General features: G+C 37.8%; 1 protein-coding gene across 5 annotated transcripts in view; it reads right to left on the bottom strand.

Moving 5' to 3' along the window:
- Window positions 1–1,688: 1,688 nt before the first annotated feature.
- qvr (glycosylphosphatidylinositol-anchored protein quiver) overlaps window positions 1,689–22,207 on the bottom strand; it is a 34,658-nt gene continuing 14,139 nt past the window's right edge. For 4 of the 5 annotated variants that reach the window (XM_073081627.1, XM_073081628.1, XM_073081629.1 and 1 more), the window contains exons 3-6: window positions 19,649–19,708; window positions 17,250–17,297; window positions 6,149–6,295; window positions 1,689–5,009 (exon numbers count right to left, since the gene is read on the bottom strand). In XM_073081627.1, coding sequence (XP_072937728.1) covers window positions 4,810–5,009; window positions 6,149–6,295; window positions 17,250–17,297; window positions 19,649–19,708 — 455 coding nt within the window. In that variant the 3' untranslated portion in view covers window positions 1,689–4,809. The remainder of the gene's footprint in view (window positions 5,010–6,148; window positions 6,296–17,249; window positions 17,298–19,648; window positions 19,709–22,207) is intronic. The other variant, XM_073081631.1, reaches the window with a different exon arrangement.

The raw sequence follows: 22,207 nt of genomic DNA, 5'->3' as shown, positions 1-22,207 counted from the left end.
TCCGAAGTTCTAACGCTGGGTGGAAGCCCAACTACAGTGCTGTCATGCTAGAACCTTCTAGAGCATAACCTTAAAGTATCTTTAGAGGTTTCACATGCAATGGATGTGTTGAAACGATACTTCTTTTTGTTTTTTAACGACACAATCTTTTCCAATACTTATTAATAAGGTTTTGTAAAGTTCGCTCTCATAAGTCAGATTACTGTCAAACTTATCAACCCAATCCAGGTAAAATCCTCGACCAAAAATATTCGTTTTTTAATTATATATTAACTTTTATAAATGTTTAAGTAATAAATTTGTAATATAACTAGCTGTGCTAAGCGTTACAGGGTTCCAGTAGGAAGTATAACTATTATACAATCATAAGCTATTTTTTAATTATATACATCGTATTTTGTATAATACATTATCACTATTCATATGATAAATGGTTATATCTAAATTATACTTAACAATACATGACAATGAAATACTAAATGGAGTCGCAAGGTTTCATGGAGTATCAAATTATACATGAATTATTCTAATTTAACAGGCAAACAGCAGAAAGGCAAGTTTAAATGATTATTTCAGTGTAAAATTTCCAATTTAATTGGTTAAATCAATACATAGGTGTATAACATAGGAAGAAATTGAAAATATTAGCTTTGTTACGTAATCTATCGTGATACCGACAGTTGTAAATATCTTTGGATATAATATCAATATCTAGCATAAAACTGCTATAAAGCTGTATTGACACTTTAAAATTTGAACGTATATTTATTTTAAATGGGACGTTGATACCTTTTAAGGCGTTATTCGTTAACGTTATAAACAACGACGAACGTTACTGCTATTTCATTACGTTATTAAAAGTATATATTATAATTATAACATATTGAACAATTATTATTTCAAAAATATTGCTTAATTTAAATAAATATTTTTTCTAATATGTAACGTTAACTAATCTATTAGCTTCATATAAAACCGAACTAATTAATAGTATTTCTATATTAAATTACTTGGTGTTAATTTGCCTAGTTTTAATGTCACCGCGTCTACCGCGTAGCCTCTCTAACCTAGCAATATTAATATTTGTAATCCTAATTCACCCGTATAGTAAACCACACTGAATTTTATATTATATTTACGTAAAACTGACTACATTTACATAGATTCGATATAGCTATGTATTCCCGCCATGACGGTAATGAATTTTAATAATTATCATAAGTTGCGCTGTATAAATACTTTAAGTTACTCGATATTGGAATAATTATAAATAAACTTTCATATTTATTTGGAAGAACTTACATTTTACATACTTAAATCGGTAGTGATGTACCTAGTATAATTTACAACCGTGTCGATAAAATAATTCGTTTCACCGTGATGTGTACGATATCTAATTATAATATAATATAACGGAATGTTATAACGTTATATTATACCGGTATCTACATAACGTAACGTTAAAAATAAATTATATTTGTATTGCTATTTTGTATTAAAAATAACGGTTAAATCTGTAAAAGTTATTTCGTGTGAGCAAATATAGCAGGCAGTAATGTCCCATTGATATGATATTTAATGTAACATTTTCCGGGTTTGAATCCAAAGTTTCTAATTAATCGAACGCTTAGTTATCACCTTTGACTGGGTAGGAAAATATCGCGCGTTTTTTCAATTACAGATCCGAAAGATAATAAGCGCTCCCTCATTAAGCAATCGTCTGTATCCAAAAATCGATTTTGAGCATTACATAAGACTGCCTTACTAACTGGTTGTAATGTAACTACCCAAAAATTTATGTATGATAAAGATTGAACCGATTGTATCTCAGATTTTCTTTCATTACTGCATAATTACAAGTTAATTTATCAGTTAATTTACAGGTTAAGTTAACATTACAATGGGTTTTGTAACGCTCGATTTTAAACTCATGTACTTAATGCTCGTAAGGTGGCTAGATCTTTCATGGGCGAATACAGTTATGTATTCGCTACTACAATAAAATACCCGACCACATTTTGAATCTCACAGAAAAAAAGTTCACACATGTCGTTAAACAAACGCTATGTAAAAATGCGTACTATAAACAAAGTGATTATTTGATTGACAAAACGGTGTGGTCTGAAGTAGTTCCAGCTCCACATACACCATTAGGTTAAGTTTAACATTGTAAAAAACATTTTTTTTAAAGATGTGTGTTATGGACTTTCTTCCACCGCTTCTTCTTCATAACGAAATACCTTGTGAAGTGGTGGTAGTTGTATTGACATTCAAAAAGTGCTCTGTAAAGAACCTATTTTGAATAAAAAAAATGATTTGAAAAAAAAATGATTTGATTTGATTTTAATCTGAACTATCTAATCTAATATACATTTTTTCTGGTGAAGGAGCGCCCTAAAGTTGAGTCTAATAACCGCATTCTGTGAGCATCTTCATGAGTTTACCGAAAGGATTAAAAGCGAATCGCAAACGATCTTATTGGAAGACCAAATATAAGTTACGGGTCCATTGATGATGTTATGTAAAAATAGCATTTTTTTCATGTGACCATCAATCTATGTAAATATAGGCCCACCATACCTAACGTCTGAAAACATTAATATTGTAAATAATCTTTCAAATATAACCCGTTATTTATCCAAGCGTTATATTATTTTGTACTTTGTACACGAAAGGACAATAAATCTTATTCCTAAAGAAATCCAATCTATACGTTTTTGAAAAGTGTTTACAGCGATTTTCTTTTAAGATCTGAGCTTAAGTGGTTACTGATTTCAACACCAAATAAAATATTATATTGAATTCCTAGTTAAAGAATTATTTGTTTTTACATTAACTGGACGGGATAGCCATTTACAACTTGACTCACTTGGAAAGGAGTTTATTTTGAAATTGAGACAAAATTAGCAACATTGAGGGCTTTCCAGTTAGATGGGTCGCCTCTAGTGGCTAGATATGCCCGTTTCTATCCTTCAGAGGAAAGATTAAGCCGATTGTTATTACTAAAGCATCTGGTAAACTTTATTGGAGACTTTGTTGGTTGGAAAACATCTGACATAGGTTGCCACCAACCCGTACTTTCTTCCACTATGCAATATAACAACCTACACTTAAGATTGCTTGCTGTGAGGAGAGACTCATGGGAAGCCATGAGCAATAGAAAGGGTTCCGTAAATCTACAATTATTTTTGGTAAAGGTCTAGCTAACGAACATACAGCTTAAATGGCTGTCCGTAAACATCTATAACCACAACAAAATAGTTCTACTTGAAACCGGATTGATTCCTACTCTTGATGGCTAAGTTAATTCTAACGTATCAAGGGTATGATGTATATTATTATTATTTACATCAGGCATTCGCCTGATATAAATCTTCATGACCACATTCTTAAAGTCAGAACATAAAATCGTTACAATGATCTAAGAGAAAAATATTTGAGGTATAGGCAGTACAGTTGAATTGTAACTTTAAATTTAAATTTAGCCCATCCTTATTATCTTTTTAACAAATTAACCAAACCCTGTGTATTCTGGTTTGAGATTGTTCTGTAAAATTACTTTAATCTACTTTCCTACTTTAAAAAAAGACAATCGCTGCATACAATTTCCCTAACTAACCATTCGTCCCATTATTCTAATATTGCTATCAACAAAATGAAACCAAATCATTTCATTCGCCCCAATTTTCAAAATAAACTACAATATCACGTTACGTAACAATTTGATAACTATCGTCTATATCCGCGTTTCCCAACCTGTGGTCCGCGGACCCCTGGGAGTCCGCGAGTATATGTATGGGGGTCCGCGGTGTCATCTCTGAACAATACATAAATTGCTCATTAAATGCAAAAGGGCCGCAAAACGAAAAATCAGCAAACCAGTTTTATTAGAAAAACGTGATCTAAGCACACGGTATATATAAATCGGTCTTTTTCAAATTATGTTTTGGCTGGGATTGTTTTTTTTTTTTGCTCTTCAGTTTATTACGGGGGTCCGTGAAAAATGTGCTTGATTTCCTAAGGGTCCGCAGACTGAAAAAGGTTGGGAAACGCTGGTCTATATTATTCCGTCTACGTTCACGGCAGTTCTCGCTAGTATCCATTTTTAATCACCATATTTTTTTCTATCTAAAAAGTGCCCCACATCTATTTTTAAAAGTGCATCTATGAGCAAATTTAACTTGGTCTGCAGTTTTGGACCGATTGAAAAGCGTAGCTGAGATAACTGTACCGTAACAGGTTCGTAGATCGCAATTTACACGCTAGAAATGTTCGGAATCTTCAGGAAACTAATTAGACTAACTATATTACTGATATTCTTAAAGTACGCAGATAGTTCAGAGCAAACTGGACATAAAGTTGCCTTAGCCGAAAAAAAACAAGCATTTAGTTTTCACACCAAAACAGTCGTTAGAAATAGCGTCGAAAACGACGATAACGTTACGTTATAACGTTATTACATTCATTTCGTACCAATAACGAGTCCAATTCATTCAACGACTTAATATTACTATAAAAACGCATTAGCGCACCGTTGTTATACGGAAATTTCGAAAACGATCGCAATTTTATAATACCTAAATCGAGACGTAATTTGCGTGAAAACTAAGCACCTCTGTGAACTACATGTACTACATTGGACGAAGAATGTAATTAACCGCTAGGCTTAGACCATCGACATCGACAATTCATTGGCCATCGTTTGACAGATGTCAGTTGGCTGTCATGACAAGTCGTTATCGATTGTGATTAGCGACTGCTGTATCGTGAATCGCTCGACGCCGACATGCGACTAGCCCCCTACCTACTTCACCTGCAACATGCACATGCGAACAAGACCAGTGCGGTGAGCGCCAGAGTGAGGTCGACAGTTGAAGCGCCGTTGCACATGTCCTCTTCACAAAAACACATGTGGCCAGTGCCTGTACTTTCCATCATGCAAACGTGGTCCACCATGAACAAGTTGATCTGTAGCTGCGATGTGCATGTCCGTCTTACTACTTCGTACGCTGGAAAGACAAACATTAAACATTTTAAACTTCACGATTAAACAACTATGAGTTTTATTTGGAGGTGGCAGAACTCTTTATGGTTCGACTTCAGCTGCACCACCGCCGCATCTATTTCTGATATAACAGCTGTGTTAAGCGCTGCTGTGTTCTGGTTTGAAGGGTGTGGTAAGGGAGACATACTTTTTCGAACGTTCCAGCTTAGTCTTCAGGAGTAGCGGAAGGAGGAAACTAATCTAGGGATAATCACTGATGTGCATACGGCAGTAGCTTTCCATCAGGTGGATAGCATGCTCGTCTGCTACTCCTGGGGTAGAAAGGTCCTCAAATGACGATCATGTCTCGGCAAAAGGAGTATAGGACGCCCCCTAACCAGGTGGACTGATGACGTGAAGCGGACGGCGGGTAACCGCTGGATCCAGACTGCTCAAGACCGGAGTGGCGCAGATTACGGAAGGCCTATGTTCAGCAATGGACTCTTAAAGGCTGATGGATGAATGCTACTCCTATATCATAAACCGGAAGGACTGAATACCGGCGGAAAGTTGAATGTAGGCCCCCAGAGTAAAAAGTTCGTCTGTGATTCGGTGAGCTTTTGTTTTGCTGTCAGATACACATTTCATAGATTGTCTGGTTCTGACGACCTTTTTTTAGCAACTGTGTTTGGGGGCCCCCAGAATCGGAGGCCGGACCGCCCCTTGCGCCCCCCAAACCTAACCTAACCTAAGTCATCATCATCATCATCATCATCAACCCATTACTGTCCCACTGCTGGGCACGGGTCTCTTCTCAGAATGAGAAGGATTAGGCCATAGTCCACCGCGCTGGCCAAGTGCGTATTGGTGAACTTCACATGCCTTTGAGATATTTTTTTTTTATAGATCTCTCAGGTACGCAGGTTTCCTCACGATGTTTTCCTTCACCGTTTAAGCAAGTGATAATTAATTTCTAATACGCACATAAATTTGAAAATCAGAGGTGAGAGAGAGCGTGCCTGGGATTTAAACCTCGGACCCCTCGATCGAGAGGCCGCGTTTCTTAACCACTAGGCTATCACTGCTTATAGGTTATCACTGCTTATCGGCCTTTTGGCTAAGATCAAAGTGTAGTAACCTAAGTCGCTAGGGCTGAATACTTACGACTTTTTGAGTAGCGCACCATCTTGACGCAGCAACCGTTGCAGGTCTGCAGCGGCGGCTGGTCCCGCGGCAGTGCTGTGTAGTTGAAGGGGTCCTTACACCGGAAATCAGTCCAACTGTCGCACTCGTAGCAGTATATCGTTCGAGCTGGAATTAGAGTGTATTGATCGTGAACAATTGGTATTTAGGTAACTTTGAAGTACAATATTAACTTTGAATTTAAAAATGTATGCATTTCCTTTGTCTCTTACCAAACGATTAGTACTACAAATTATGTGTGTTACATCGACGCGCCTAACTGCGACCCACTCCAAAAAATATGTGTTACATCGATACGCGCAACAAAATTTTACGCTAAAAATACACTGATTGATTTTTAGAAATGTGTCAAAAGAAAAATAGTAACTTCAAAATTCTTTTTTTTTATGTTTTTCTAAATTAAAATAAATTAAATACTAAATTGGTCAATTTTAGTCCTAATAAATTATTGATCGACAACAAAGTATTTCAACCTGACATTTAATAATAGTTTAATAATAACCCCCCTTTTTATAATAATAATGATAACTTCATTTTAATTCAAAGTTAATAAATGTTTCAAAGTTTTAATATGTTAAGTTTACTTAAGATAATGATTGTGAAAATAATGTGTCGTTTTTAAAGTTTTTGGCATTTAATTCTGTCCCGAGATGATCAATCGTTCTAATTTGAATCCACGATTTACGAGTAAATCCATGCAAAATAGAATTACTTTATTTGGTATAAAATATGTAAATGATATTATGATTAGATTTTAGAATCAATGCTTCTTGATTTCCATATTGATTTAAAATTGTTAATGATAATCAGATTTTTAATCATTAATGATGGTTAGTGCAGCTTCGTGTTGTTACGGTTGATGATCTCGAAACATAAGCTTATGGGCGTTAGAAGCTTAACCCGTTTTTAATATTCAATCTATCCTATGTTGTACCAAAGATCGACATTTGACAATATCTTCATAGACATTGTCAAATTTTGATCTTTGGTAGGTAAGAATTGGATAGATTGATTATTAATATTTGTATTAACATTTAATTATATTACTGTGTATAATATATTTGTAGAAAACACACACATGTTACATCTGTATACAACACTGCAGTTTTACTCAATACGGCTCGAAGGACCATAATTTTTGAATAAAAAAACTAATTCTGTAATATGATAATATCTCAGAAGAAGTATGCTTGTTGACTATGGATCAGTGTGTGCTATTGTTGTATGCAGATAACACACACACAGAAACATACGGTTTTCAAAAGCGATACTGCTCGGAGAACCAAAAGTTTTGAATTGAAAGAGTGAGAAAGCTGTAGGCCGTGGTGTTATGTAGTGTAAAAGTAAGGTGTTACAAGTGTGAAATAATTCAATTATATAAATAATTAATTAAAGAGGTGATTTATGAAATCTTATTAATTATTAATCTTATAAATTATTTAAATAAAGAAAAAGTATTTTTTAAATTTAAACTTCAATTATTTTTACATACCTAATTCAAAACATATTTTATATATAATTTTATACGGTGGTTTTTATGTTTTTATATTTTTGTATTTCTTTTTTGTATATATGTTTATTTTGTTGTAAATACGTTTCTACTAGTGTACAATTTGATTTTTTTCTAGTTTAATTAGTATTTAGTTTTATTGTTTCGAATATTGTAATGTTTATAATCTTGTTCTTCTTCAATATTTTTTATTTAACTAGAAAAAATCAAAACATAGGGTTTAAACATACTATGAATTTAACAGTCAAGTATTTTTATGCCCTAGATTCTAGAACAATATTGAAATTAACGTTAAAAAAACTAACATTAGTTGCTATTAAGTTTTTTTAGTTAAAATTTAATATTCGTATGGTTAATTTAAATTAGTGTAGCGTGCTGCGTGATTATGTATAAAATATGTTAATTATTGTTAATAATTTATTTATAATATACAGTTTCAGTTACCACCCCTTAGGGCACAGTCAGACTAGCGTAAATTGAAGCGCGGCAAATTGTTATTAGATCTTGTGTCGTTTGAGGCATCTCATCCAATTTTCACCTACATCCTAACCGAACATCTTGGACATTATAAGATATAGTATAGTATTCGAAGGTGGTAGAACCCCTTGTGGTTCGACTCCGGCGGCACCACCGCCACACCCATTTCTACCTAATAACAGCAGTATTAGGTGCTGCTGTGTTCCGTTGAAGGCTGTGGTAAGGGAGACATACTTTTCCGAGGCGTTCCAGCTTAGTCCTCGGGGGTAGCGGCGCATCTGGGGTCGACCTCAGATAGGAATATCTAATCCTATCTGGGGTTGATTATAGATGTACATGGGCGGCAGTAGCCACTTACCATCAGCTGGACTAAAAGACGTAGCAGGCGCTCGTCTGCTACTTCTATATTATAAAAAAAAGCATTTAAATAATAACCTGCATATTATATTAGCTCGCTATTTCATTAAGATAAAAAATATAATATCTTAACTTACTCCTATTCCTAAGTAACATCCTTATTAAGTATTCTAACTAAAAAACTTATGATTGGTATTATGCAAGATTCTTATAAAAAATCAGGGGTGCTTGCCAAGAGATTGAACTTTAAATTTCCAATATACTATTTTTATAATAAAAGAAGCAGAAATTACTTTTCCATTTCATACTTTTCCAAGGCATTCCTCTGAGTTGCGTACAGCGTATGGTCTATGAGCGATCTCAGGTAGGGCTCTAATCTGGGGTTGATTACAGATATCCAAGAGCGACAGTAGCCACGTATCAGCTATCTAAATGCTCGTTCGCTACTTCAATATTATTTAAAACTAGCTGACCTGGCAAACGTTGTGTTGCTATATAAATAAAAAAATGTTAAGGGTGAACAACCCTTATCACTTATGGGTATGAAAAATAGATAGTAGCCGATTCTCAGACCTACTGAATATGCATATAAAATTTGGTAAAAATCGGTAAACCCGTTTCGGAGGAGTACGGTAACTAACATTGTGACACGAGAATTTTATATATAAGATAACAAATAATTATTGTTTATAAACTAAAAACCACGCTAAAATCGCATAATGGAAATCGTTAATCTTGACGATTCTGATGAGGAAAACGGGACAAAAATTTAAATCGTGTATTGTCACCCGTTCTTGATAATTATTCAAAGTTTTAAATTAATCGGACTGACACAGTAGGTAAAAATCAAGTTCTAAGATTCCGTTACATACATACATACATACAGGTCAAGCTAATAAAAGCGTGATAAAAATCTTATATATAAAATTCTCGTGTCACAATGTAAGTTACCGTACTCCTCCGAAACGGCTTTACCGATTTTCACCAAATTTATATGCATATTCAGTAGGTCTGAGAATCGGCTACTATCTATTTCATGCCCCTAAGTGATAAGGGTTGTTCGTTCACCTTTAACATTTTTTTATTTATATGGCAACACAACGTTTGCCGGGTCAACTAGTAAAAATATATTTTAAAAAAATGCTAGTCTGGATTTCACCTAAACACAATCTATGTACATTTATAATTGTTTGCCTAGCCAGGTAAGCTAGGCTATTCAGTAAATCTAGATGCTAAACACATGCAAACTTTAGTCACGCGAAGCATATATTAGCTTAGATTTAGTACTAACCTTGGCATGGTTAAATTTTAGAAAAATGTCATTTTTTTGTGTTTTATGCGAAGTGACTTATCGTGCATAACGATCTATAATTACGTTATTTATAATATAGGAGTAGCATACGAGCATGCAGTCACCTGATGGTAAGTGGCTACTGCTGACCATGGATGTCTGTAATCAACCCCAGAAAAGTTTACTGCATTGCTTCGAGAAAATAGTACGGCCGTGTCCCTTTTTTTTGCTCGACTTGGCGGGGCACTGCCATTCCCCCAGGTACCTTAAGTCGGCCACAGATGCCTCGCTATCCCTAAGGACTAAGCTGGAACGCCTCGGGTAAGTATTAGGGGTGTGCGAATATCGTTCGAATCGAATCGAATCGAATATCAATATTCGATTCGAAATTCGAATCGAATAATTCGAATTTTCGAATTATTCGAAATTCTTCGAATAATTCGAAAAATTTCGAATAATTCGAAAAATTTCGAATAATTCGTAAAAATTTCGAATAATTCGAAAGTTTTCGAATAATTCGCGAATTAAGGGGGTATTCTAGTCTAGAAGCATGAATTTCAGGTAATTTTTTGAAGTGCCGTAAAAAAAGGCAATCAATATTTTTACCATCCATTTTTTTATAAGTTATTTATTAACATTACAAGAATAGGATCATCCCCAAATTTCAATTTTTACTATTTTAAAAAAAAACTATATTAATTGTTCTATTTGTGTAACTATATGGTTTAAATAAAATGTATATTGATTATTGACTGTTAAATTTTTATTCGAAAATTGAAAATAAGAAACCCTGAAAAATTCGAATTATTCAAAAATTTTCGGATTATTCGAAAATTTTCGAATTATTCGAAAATTTTCGAATTATTCGAAATTTTTCGAATTATTCGGGAACTTTCGAATAATTCGAATTTTCGAATTATTCGATTCGAGTTTCGAATCGAATATTAATATTCGATTCGGAACGAATAATTCGTAAGTTCGAATTATTCGCACACCCCTAGTAAGTATATCTCCCATACCACACCCTTCAAACCAGAACACAACAGCACCTAACACTGCTGTTATTAGGCAGAAGGTGTGGCGGTGGTGCCGACGGAGTCGAACCTCTAAGGGTTCTACCTTGAGAATTGCTACCACAATTGATAAATCTCTAAAGCTGCTTAGACCATTGGCAACACCACAAGAGTTTAAAAAAGTAAGATCAGAATTTAAACCTGAAATGCTACGTTAGAATAGTGAAGAATAAGGATTGTACCAAGCATCCAATTATGTTAAATCGCTGTTAGTATGTGTAGTTATATCTTTAAACCAGAGTTCTAAGCTAAAAATAGTATAATCCACCGTCTTACACAATAGCAATCTGCCACAGGGCTTCAACATATTTTACAACTTTACTTTATTCTATTAGCTAATTGAATTAGTCTTAAGTGTCGTAAGTGTTAGAACGTGACCGTTTATCGACAATTATAGATTATTGTGATACATCCCTAGTATTTATGACAATCGAAAACGTCTTTAAATAAACTTTTAAATCTTATATATAAAATTCTCGTGATACAATGATAGTTATCAAACTCCTTCGAAACGACTTTACCGATTTTCACCAAATTTTATATGCATATTCAGTAGGTCTGAGAATCGGCTACTATCTATTTTTCATACCCCTAAGTAATAAGGGTTGTTCACCTTTAACATTTTTTTGTTTATATGGCAACACAACGTTTGCCGGGTCAGCTAGTTTCTTTATATTTTAACGTATTGTCCCGAAGTCCTTCGAAATGTTTTAACACGTTAGCTGCGGAACGCGGCTTAAAACACCTCGTCCATGTCTGGTCGTTATAGCGGTAAGAAAAAACTTTAACTTCTCTGTGGTGCGAGAGGCATAACTTCCGTCTGGTTCAGTGTAGAAGAGTGATAACTATATGTTTGTGATGTGCTACTGATTCCTAGTTCTATGGCACACCAACCTAATGTCGGGTTTGTTAGACCTCGTACCGCACTGAACAAATAATAATGCTAACACAGTGCGGAACGAGGTTGGGAACGCCACGTTTCCCCACGCACCTCGTACCGCACCCCACGCTAGCTTCACGTGGTTAGTGTTGTGCAACGCAGTCGAGGCTGCGTAGCGACGAAGTAGGACCGCTGTCTTTATGTTGAAAATTATCATGTCGAAACGTTGCCGAAAAAAGTTGATCATGGAGGAAGATGAAGAAAAACCGGTTGAAAAATCTGAGCCATAATCAGAATACAGGAAGATATTTCAAAAACAGGTAAGTCACAAATATACTCTGTCTAGGTGAAAGTCCAGTAGTGAGACTTGGCAGGCTAGGCGTATATCCGTATAGTAAGAAATTCCATTATAGATAATTACGTTTCCTGTTATGGTTCAAACAAAAGTTAAGTAGCTACATTATTGATATAGGAAACGTAGGCAAAATCGTTACCGAGTATTCCGATTACTCTTTACCCTAATCTACTCGCTCCTACTTTTCAGAATCCACTGCAAAGAAAGCACATCATCTCGATAAGGGTCCAAAGAAGAAGAGATGTGTCGGATGCTACGAAAAACTCCGCACATTCTTGACATGTCGTGAGGCAGACAAAAAAACCAAAAAAAAAATCTCACGGAATGCACTGTTTGCAAAAAACCTTATTGTCTGAAATGTTTCAATGAAAAACATCCATAACTTTTCCCCTTTTTGTATTCATTCTGTCCATAACGTTGATAAATAAAAACAATAAAATAAAATCGATATTTATTTTCCCATCACTAAATTATTCATCCCCTATCCTCCCTTCCCATCCTCTGTGGTGCTTCCGACGGCGTACCTTTCTGGTCCGGTGGGTCCTTCTAGGCGTCGTTGCTCTCGGAGGCGTGGTGTATTGGCGCGGGGGCCAGGGAGACCCGGTGAAACGGTTTTCCGCTGGCCGCCCGCCGGTTAGTTGGGGACCCGAACCCGGGTAACACCGTCAACCTCTGGCCCGGGAGGCTGTCCCGCCAACCGGCGAAAAATCCCGTTGCACGATTACCCTGCCGGAGTAAGAGACCGGAGTGGAGCCGGGTAGTCGTGCACGGGGGGGACCGGGGGCCCTTCCGTCCCCCGCGCCAGCATCCCACATTACCACTGTGAGCACGGCGCTACGGGATCCGCACCTTGTCCCGAGAGGCGTCGAAGGAGCATCGCAAGTCCTTTCAAATTCCTCCTCTTTTTCTTATACCACCAGAATGAAAAGGCAGAATAATAAGGGAAACGTTTACTCAGCGGCGACCTCCTCCACACTTACTGTGGACATGTGCAACATCAGGGGGCTCCATTCCAATCTGGATGCCGTCCATCACCACCTTGAGACGGCAAAGCCGGCTTTTCTCTTTTTGACGGAGACGCAGATATCGCCCTCGGGCGAAACATCGTATTTAAATTACCCCGGCTACAGTTTAGAACATGCCTTCAGGCGTCGAGCCGGGGTATGTGTGTATGTTCGGGATGATATCTGCTGCCGCCGTCTCAGCTGCCTCGAAGACAAGGACCTATCCTTGTTGTGGGTGCGCGTGGATATTGGGGGGCAGACCCGCGTCTACGCGTGCCTTTATAGGTCCTACAGCGGAGATGTTGAGACAACTCGACTATTCGAGCACGTCCAGTGGGGGACTGACAAAATGCTGCAGCAGTGCCCTTCGGCGGAGTTGGTCATTCTGGGTGACTTCAATGCCCACCATATTGAATGGCTAGGCTCCCGAATCACGGACTTCGCCGGAAGAACTGCGTATGACTTCTCCTTGGCATATGGGCTCTCCCAGGTCGTACCCGGTCATACTAGGGTACCTGATATTGAGACCCATACTGCGTCTTTGCTGGATCTTCTGTTAACCAACTATCCTGATGACTACCAAGTGATGGTCAAGGCTCCTCTTGGATCTTCTGACCATTGCTTGGTAAGTTCTTCTGTGCCCTTGTCGCGTCCCACGGGGGCTCGACCACCGGGGAAGCGACAAGTTTGGCACTACAGGTCAGCAGATTGGGACGGGCTCCGGGAATTCCTGGCCTCGTACCCGTGGAGGCAGCTATGCTTCGTCTCGGGTGATCCTAGCACGTGCGCTGACTCTGTGGCCGACGTCATACGGCAGGGTATGGAATGCTTCATTCCAAACTCTGTCGTGTCCGTCGGTGGGCGGAGTCAGCCCTGGTTTGATGGGCCTTGCGCTAAGGCTTCACGTCATAAGCAAGAGGCCTACCAAGCCTGGGCATCAGCACACGCGTGCAAGGATCCGAAGACCCCCGAGTTACGAACCGCACTTAACGCTGCCTCCCGTTCAGTAAAGAAGTATATGGCCAAGGCGAAGTCTAGGCACATTGGCAGAATTGGCGAGCGACTACTTGGTTACCCCTCCGGGAGTCGAGCCTTCTGGTCGCTGGCCAAAGCTGTCGTGGGTAATTTCTGTCACTCCTCACTACCGCCCCTGCGGAAATCAGACGATTCTCTGGCCCACACGGCAAAGGGGAAAGCCGATCTTCTGGGCAACCTCTTTGCCTCAAACTCGACTCTTGATGACAAGGGGGCCACACCGCCTACCATCCCGCGGTGTGAGGGTTCTATGCCTGATATACGCTTTACGCAGAAAGCTGTCAGGCGAGCTCTATTGTCCCTTGATGTCAAGAAGTCGAGTGGGCCGGACGAAATCCCCGCAGTGGTGCTGAGGACGTGTGCTCCCGAGTTGACTCCCATCTTAACGCGTTTATTCTCGCTTTCCTATACCACAGGTGAAGTACCGTCTTCGTGGAAGGTAGCCCTCGTTCACCCGATTCCTAAAAAGGGTGACCGCAGTGACCCGGCTAATTACAGGCCTATTGCGATAACCTCCTTGCTCTCAAAGGTAATGGAGCGTGTGGTTAATACCCAGCTTCTGAGGTACCTCGAGGATCGCCAGCTGATCAGCGATCACCAATATGGTTTCCGCAAGGGCCGTTCAGCTGGTGATCTTCTGGTGTACCTCACACACCGATGGGCGCAAGCCGTTGAGAGTAATGGTGAGGCGTTGGCAGTTAGCCTGGATATCGCAAAGGCCTTTGACCGGGTCTGGCATAGGGCCCTTCTCGCGAAGCTTCCATCTTACGGTCTTCCCGAGAGGTTGTGCACATGGACAGCCAGTTTTCTGTCTGAGCGGCAAATCAAAGTCGTAGTTGACGGGTGCTGCTCAGACACGAAGCCTGTTAATGCTGGCGTGCCCCAGGGCTCTGTCCTCTCTCCCACGCTATTCATTCTGCATATCAATGACATGTTGCAAAAATCTAGCAGCATTCATTGCTATGCAGATGATAGTACGGGAGATGCTGTGTACACAGGCCGTGCAAACACCTCTCGGACTCTCGTGGAGGAAAGCAGAATCCGACTTGTGTCTGAAATCGAGAACTCTCTGGAGCAGGTCTCGACATGGGGTCGACTTAACCTTGTTGAGTTCAACCCCACGAAGACGCAAGTCTGCGCGTTCACCGCTAAAAAAACCCCATTCGTCATAGCGCCACGGTTCCAGGGAATTCCACTCACCATTGATAAAAGTATAGGGATCCTAGGAGTTGACATATCGTGTGATGTGCAATACCGGGGTCATTTGGACGTTAAGGCGAAGTTGGCATCAAGGAAGCTGGGCGTTCTGAACAGAGCGAAGCGGTACTTCACTGCGGGGCAACTCCTTCTGCTTTATAAGGCGCAAGTGAGACCCCACATGGAGTACTGCTCGCATCTCTGGGCAGGAGCACCCCAATACCAACTTAACCCACTTGACTCCGTACAGAAACGCGCAGTACGAATCGTCAACGATCCGAGGATTTCCGATCGGCTAGAACCTTTAAGTTTACGGAGGGACATAGGTTCCCTCTGCGTGTTCTACCGGCTTTACAATGGTGAGTGTTCCCAGGAACTATTTGACCTGGTGCCTACATCACCGTTCCTCCATCGCACCACTCGCCGAAGGATGAAGTTCCATCCACACCAACTGGACTCGTGGCGGTCCTCCATGGTTCGATTTGCGCGGACGTTCTTGCCACGGACGTGCAAAATGTGGAATGAACTTCCTTCTGAGGTATTCCCGGAGCGCTATGACATGGGGCTCTTCAAAAAAGGTGCAAAAAGAGCTCTCCTTCAAAGCCGGCGATGCATTGGCGACTCCTCTGGTGTTGCAAATGTCCATAGGCGACGTTGACTACTTTCCATCAGGTAGCACGTCTGCTTTATCGTCAGGTTCAAATATAAAAAAAAAAAAAAAAAAAAAAAAAAAAAAAAAAAAAAAAATTATATGGAAACCTGCCATTTTTCAGTGCGGTCCGAGGTGCATTAGACCCACATTTTATTTTACCCATAGAATCTAAAGTAACGAATTTAACCAAGGGCGGCGGCAGTTTTAGGTTAATCAACTCATTGTTAATAATAATCAAGACAAAAGCCGTCGATTTTGTCTTATTTGGCGCCAAAAAAAGGATTTTAGTCTCCTTCGGGCGGTGGGATTTAACACGCCTCGTGCCGCCACAATGTCGGATATAGGACGAGGTTTAAAACAACTCGTAACGCAGTAATGGAAAGTACAGAAAAATCTATGCCGCAGGGAACGTGTTAAAAATATACAAATATAATAACGAATAATTATCATTTTCTTTCTCCCTTACTAAGTAAATACAGCTTTCCTAACTTAATTTTTAGACAATTTCAGATTTAACTTAATTTTGACATTTGACTCTAATTTAGCTCTCATCGCATGTAGTTCTCGAAAAATTATCGACAAATTGACTTATTATTTTTAAACAATGTACCATTACTTTAAAAAAATGTTATAAACAAACAAAAATATATACTTAAAATCATTTTTATTTGTCATCCCGAAGTTCTTACGGATATGGAAAAATATATAATTTATCCCCTCCTATTTATTATCAAACTAAGTTTTAGCAAAGCGTGATCGCTCAGCTAGTAAAATACAAATGATTCATGTTTCAAATTATAGTGTACCTATAGTGATCGCTTTTAAGGCCTTAAGCTTCATTTAAATGATGGATGACTCCATTTGTAAATAAACCATGCAAGAACAAAAACCTTTGTAATATTTAGTCTGTCTTACTTACCTTATGTGTGTAGTGTTTTGTTCTCGTTTTCAAAAGAAACCAAGCTGGAACCGTCGCGTAAGTGCAACTAAAATCTAGCTAAAAGCCATCTTAATCTAGAAGACCCAGCCTAAGGTTCGATACTTAAATAACAAAAAGTTTCAAAAAAATAAATTTGAAAAAATCTTTCATTTTGTCCCATTTTTCAAAATATCACCAATTACTCACCAATGTGTTTATAAGCGTTAGAAAGCTGATGAAAACGCTGTTTGGTTAAGCTTTAAGCGTTTTTGGTGAATTAAAAATATTTTTACAGTGATAAAAAATACTTACTTTGGCATTCGGCCTGAACAAGGGGTGTCAGACTTAGTGCCCATAACGCTGAAAATCCATGCTGTCATTAGTAAAAACAAAATACACAAAGCTATAAAATGAGGGCTACCCGCCTTACCACCAGATGTCGCTACTCGCAACAGATTTGTAAATGTTGCAAGTTGTAAAATATAAGAGACAAAATAACTTTAATATTAAATATATTTGGGAGTGCTATGCGATAACTTTACTATTGTTGAACTCTAAGAGCCGGTCCACACGGCGCGTTGCGTCAGCGTTGCGTCGACGTAGCGCTGTGGCTGCGTCGTTTTACATACTAATAATCATAGTGTACACACGGTGCGCTGCGTCGACGCAGCGCATACGCGACTGAGCTGCAGCGCACGAGACGAAGCGGGCGGGGGAGTACTCACTTACGGAGCGTTACGACTCCGTCGTAGTAACGCTGCGTTGGCGCAGCGCCCGTGTGGCCGGCTATGCGTAAAACCTTTGCGTTGCGACGACGCAACGCTGACGCAACGCGCCGTGTGGACCGGCTCTAAATTGTTTACACATTTTGTAAAATACACATCAAATCCCTATCTATATTTAAATGTATTTTTTTATTTAAATACTAAATATTCACAGATGTGAAATCAACTCAAATCAACTTGTTAATTGATATTCATAGTAATATTATTATATAGTTTTAGTAGCTTAGAGTATAAAAAATATACAGAATCCGCGATAAATGTATTACAAAATAACAGTCTAAAACAGAACCTTAAAAATTAGGTTTTAGGACGTTTTATCGGTGACTTTACTATATAAATATTTAAATGCTAATTAAAATTGGAAATCACACCTACTTCTTTCAAAATTTAATTTTCAGGCCAATGAAATAATTCTAGAATCATAGCATTTCCTGCATTTTTGTATATGTCTACTACATATTTTTTATATTCTAAGGTACATATACCTCCGTGGACAGTGGCGCCTCTAGCGAGTTGTAACAGTAGCCCTCATCTAAAAAAATACAGTCGCGGAAGAGATGGATTTATCAAGATCCTGTAAATAACTGAAAATTAAAGAAATAATTTTGAAAAATAAAAACCATAGACTGGGTCGGAAGGTAAAAATAATTTTGAAGAGAAATAAAACGCTATATATAACAGAACGTAAAAAAACATACTAGTATTTCGGAGGGAAAATTTGGAATAAACATTTTTTATAATACAAAAACTGCTGCACTGATAATCGTATTTTAAGTTTTTTTTTTAATATGTTATTCTGTTTTTTTTGAACTTATATTATAAGGTAGTATGTTTTAATACGAATCTTACCAATTGTATTGTATTGTATTTAAGTAATTGTGTTTTATCGATTCTGAAAACAATAATCAGTTATTCACAGGAGGTCGTGTATTTGTTTGTTCAGTGTACACATCTAAATTACGTTTATTTAAAAAAAATCATGCATAAATTACCCATTCCTTTAACTCTTAACATGGCAACACACATTCCTGTGGACACCCAACACGTGTAGTAACACAACAACTATAGATTTTCTATATGTCTAGATATAACAATATTGGCACAGATAACACAAAAGACGGGAAAGTTAAATTGACAGATACAATGGCGGGAAACTTACTGTAATTTTTTCATTTTTATTTTCTGCGTTTTTTTATTTTCCATCTGTAGTGATTGACCACAGATAAATAATAGCGGGAACATTACTGTCAATTGACTTTTTTTCTTTTCACGTGCTTGTCAATCTAGACATATGTAATATCTTCACAACAAACATTAATATCGGAATGCCGGTATCGATATTCTTTACGTGAGTGAACTTTTACATAATCATATTAATTAAATTACACGGAATTATAAGAAATTAAATTTTGAATGTACGAGTATATAGAAAAATGATTATATGTATTGAAAAAGTTAACATGTAGATTGTTACATATTTTACAGAAATACTAGTACCTAAAGGGAAATAACACGTTATTTTTTCAATTTTGCTTACATAACAGGCGACAGTAATAAAATGTATGATATTTTTTTATTTCAATTTTTTTAAAGGAAAAACTAATCTTGTGTAAACGGACAACAAATATTTTTGTGATGTTGACCAAAAAGACAAGAACCATTTTTTCAATTGTTTAACTGTTTTGGATTCTCTGTTTTCGGCCTATCATAACAATTATTTTTCATAATTTATTCATTATTTTGTTAGCAAGATAACAGACTTCGTTACATATTTTTATTCGGGCAAAAAGACAAGAATCAACACAACAAACTAGTGATGGGGGCAACAAAATATCGATATCGGCATTCCGAAACAACACACGATCACAGATGTCTAAGTCCACATCTATGTCTTCACAACACTCAAAGAACTGAATGTTATATTACCAGTACGCATACACGAGGTGCCTTTTACTTGGTCCACTCCGAACCAGGACATGAGGAGAACTGAAACATTCAAAATTGAAATTTTAGCTTCCATACATACATAAAATACCACGGCATGGACACATGTGCTGTGATAGCCTAGTGGTTAAGAAACTCGGCCTCTCGATCGAGGGGTCCGAGGTTCAAATCCTAGGCACGCACCTCTTTTTTTCAAAGTTATGTGCGTATTATCACTTGCTATACGGTGAAGGAAAACATCGTGAGAAAACCTGCTCGCCTGAGAGATTTTATAAAAAAAAAACTCAAAGGTGTAGAAGTCTACCAATACGCACTTGACCAGCGCGGTGGACTATGGCCTAATCCTTCTTATTCTGAAAGGAGACCCGTGCCCAGCAGTGGGACAGTAATGGGTTGATGATAATGGGCACATAAGTATTCGGGGCCCCACTTTATAAGAATAAACAAACATCTTATTTTTTAGGTATACTTAAGTTTTTACTTAATCTAAATTTAAATTCAGTCACATAGTTTTTTGCTTGTTATTTTTTTTGTTCAGACAAATTTATATTTAGATTTTTAGTTAATTATCACCATTTCAATTAAGAAATCTTGTCCGATATTAATTCTTAAGGTCAGAGGCCCTGGGCATGGGCCCCGTATGCCCTTAGGGTAAATACAGAACAGACTTTACATACAGGCGCCATATCGTCTCAGACATATTTCATGTTGCGTCCATATTTTTGGCATTTACCGCAAACTTCTTCATTCTTAGTAAATAAATAAATAACCACGGTATAATATTAGCCTCTTAGTATAAAAGGCTTTGAATCCCAAACAGACATAAATATTTTCGAAGTCATATGCGAATTAGTATAGTCCGCTACTACTACTACTACTACGCTACTACTAGTCCGCTCTGAATCGCGTCGCCATAGCAAATTGTATGACTACGCGCTCGCAACAACTTCAGAGCGGACTAGCAGTTTGGCGCGGACTATAATCAATTATTATCATTGCTGACTTTACGTAGTCATGAGGAAACCTACTTCATCTAAAATGCTCAAAAGTTCTTTAAAATATATTAATGCAATCAATATCAATTTATATTTGGCAAGCGTGGTATCCTATGCCCTAACCTGTCTCGTTCTGAGATATGTGTGACTTGCAGTGACAATTTTATTTATTTATTTATTTATAATATAAGAGTAGCAGACGAGCATGCAGTCCACCTGATAGTAAGTGGCAACTGCCGCCCATGGACATCTGTAATCAACCCCAGATAGGATTAGATATTCCTACCTGAGGTCGGCCACAGATGCGCCGCTACCCCTGAGGACTAAGCTGGAACGCCTCGGAAAAGTCTGTCTCCCTTACCACACCCTTCAAACCGGAACACAGCAGCGCCTAATACTGCTGTTATTAGGTAGAAATAGGTGTGGCGGTGGTGCCGCCGGAGTTGAACCACAAAGGGTTCTACCACCTTCAAGAAAAGAAAGAAGAAGTTATTATAAGGCAGGAATAGGTGTGGCCATGACATCTCAAGATTCGACCCAAGACGGGTTTTTACAAAGAAGATCGAAAAACAAAAATCAACGATAAAAAACTTACGATAAAAAGTAGTTTACTGAAGAGCATTAAATTATAATTAGGAAATATCCAGTTTATTGGCGCTGGAGCACTTCAGAGATACTGTCCTATAAATATGGATCATTATAACCCACGCAGGTGACGTCTACCCTGGATATGGGGACGCTTAACACAGGAATTAGAGGCGAAGCGACAAATTTTCAATCAAATCAAATCATTTGTTTTAATTCAAAATAGGTTCTTTACAGACCACTTTTTGAATGTCAATACATCTACCGCCACTTCACAGGATGTTTCGTTATGGAGAAGAAGCAACGAAAGAAACTCCATAACACACATCATTAAAAAAATGTTATTTACTTTAAAATAGTTTAGCTGGAGCTACTTCAGTCCACACTGTTTTATCTGTCAAATAATCACGTCGTTTATAGTACGCTTTTTTACATAGCGTTTGTTTAACGACACGTTTAAACTTTTTTCTGTGAGATTCAAAATATGGTCGGGAATTTTATTGTAGTAGCGAATACAACTGTATTCGCTATATGAAAGTTTTAGCTACATAATCTATGTTTAGAAATCTCTAATAAATCTTTTATTCAAATATACTAAAATGAAGTTCAATTAATTGGTATTAGATAATTTATATGTCTTACTTATTTTTATCATGGGCTTTACCTTTTTAGGGGAACGAGTTAATTTTAAATGACGCAAAGGAAGTGTATATGAAGATGAGGGAAGCAAAAAAATTCGCACAGTATAGTATTTGAGGATACGAGTAGGGGAAAAATTTCATACATCATTTCACATATTGACATGATTTATTCGCAATAATGACCGACCTACAAAAGCTGCGTTGGGAGGTCGGCAGTCGGATGGGTGACCACTAGCGGCTTCCGTAGTAGTAGACGTATTAAGTTGACAGTCTACCACCTTTTAATTCCTCAACTAGAACAGTAACAGTTTGAAGGTGGT

This window comes from Epargyreus clarus, unplaced genomic scaffold, assembly GCF_041222505.1.
Source record: "Epargyreus clarus isolate Ecla_fem2 unplaced genomic scaffold, WU_Ecla_fem_2.2 ptg000016l, whole genome shotgun sequence".
Classification (NCBI taxonomy): domain Eukaryota; kingdom Metazoa; phylum Arthropoda; class Insecta; order Lepidoptera; family Hesperiidae; genus Epargyreus; species Epargyreus clarus.
This window is presented reverse-complemented; position numbering and strand designations above follow the sequence as displayed.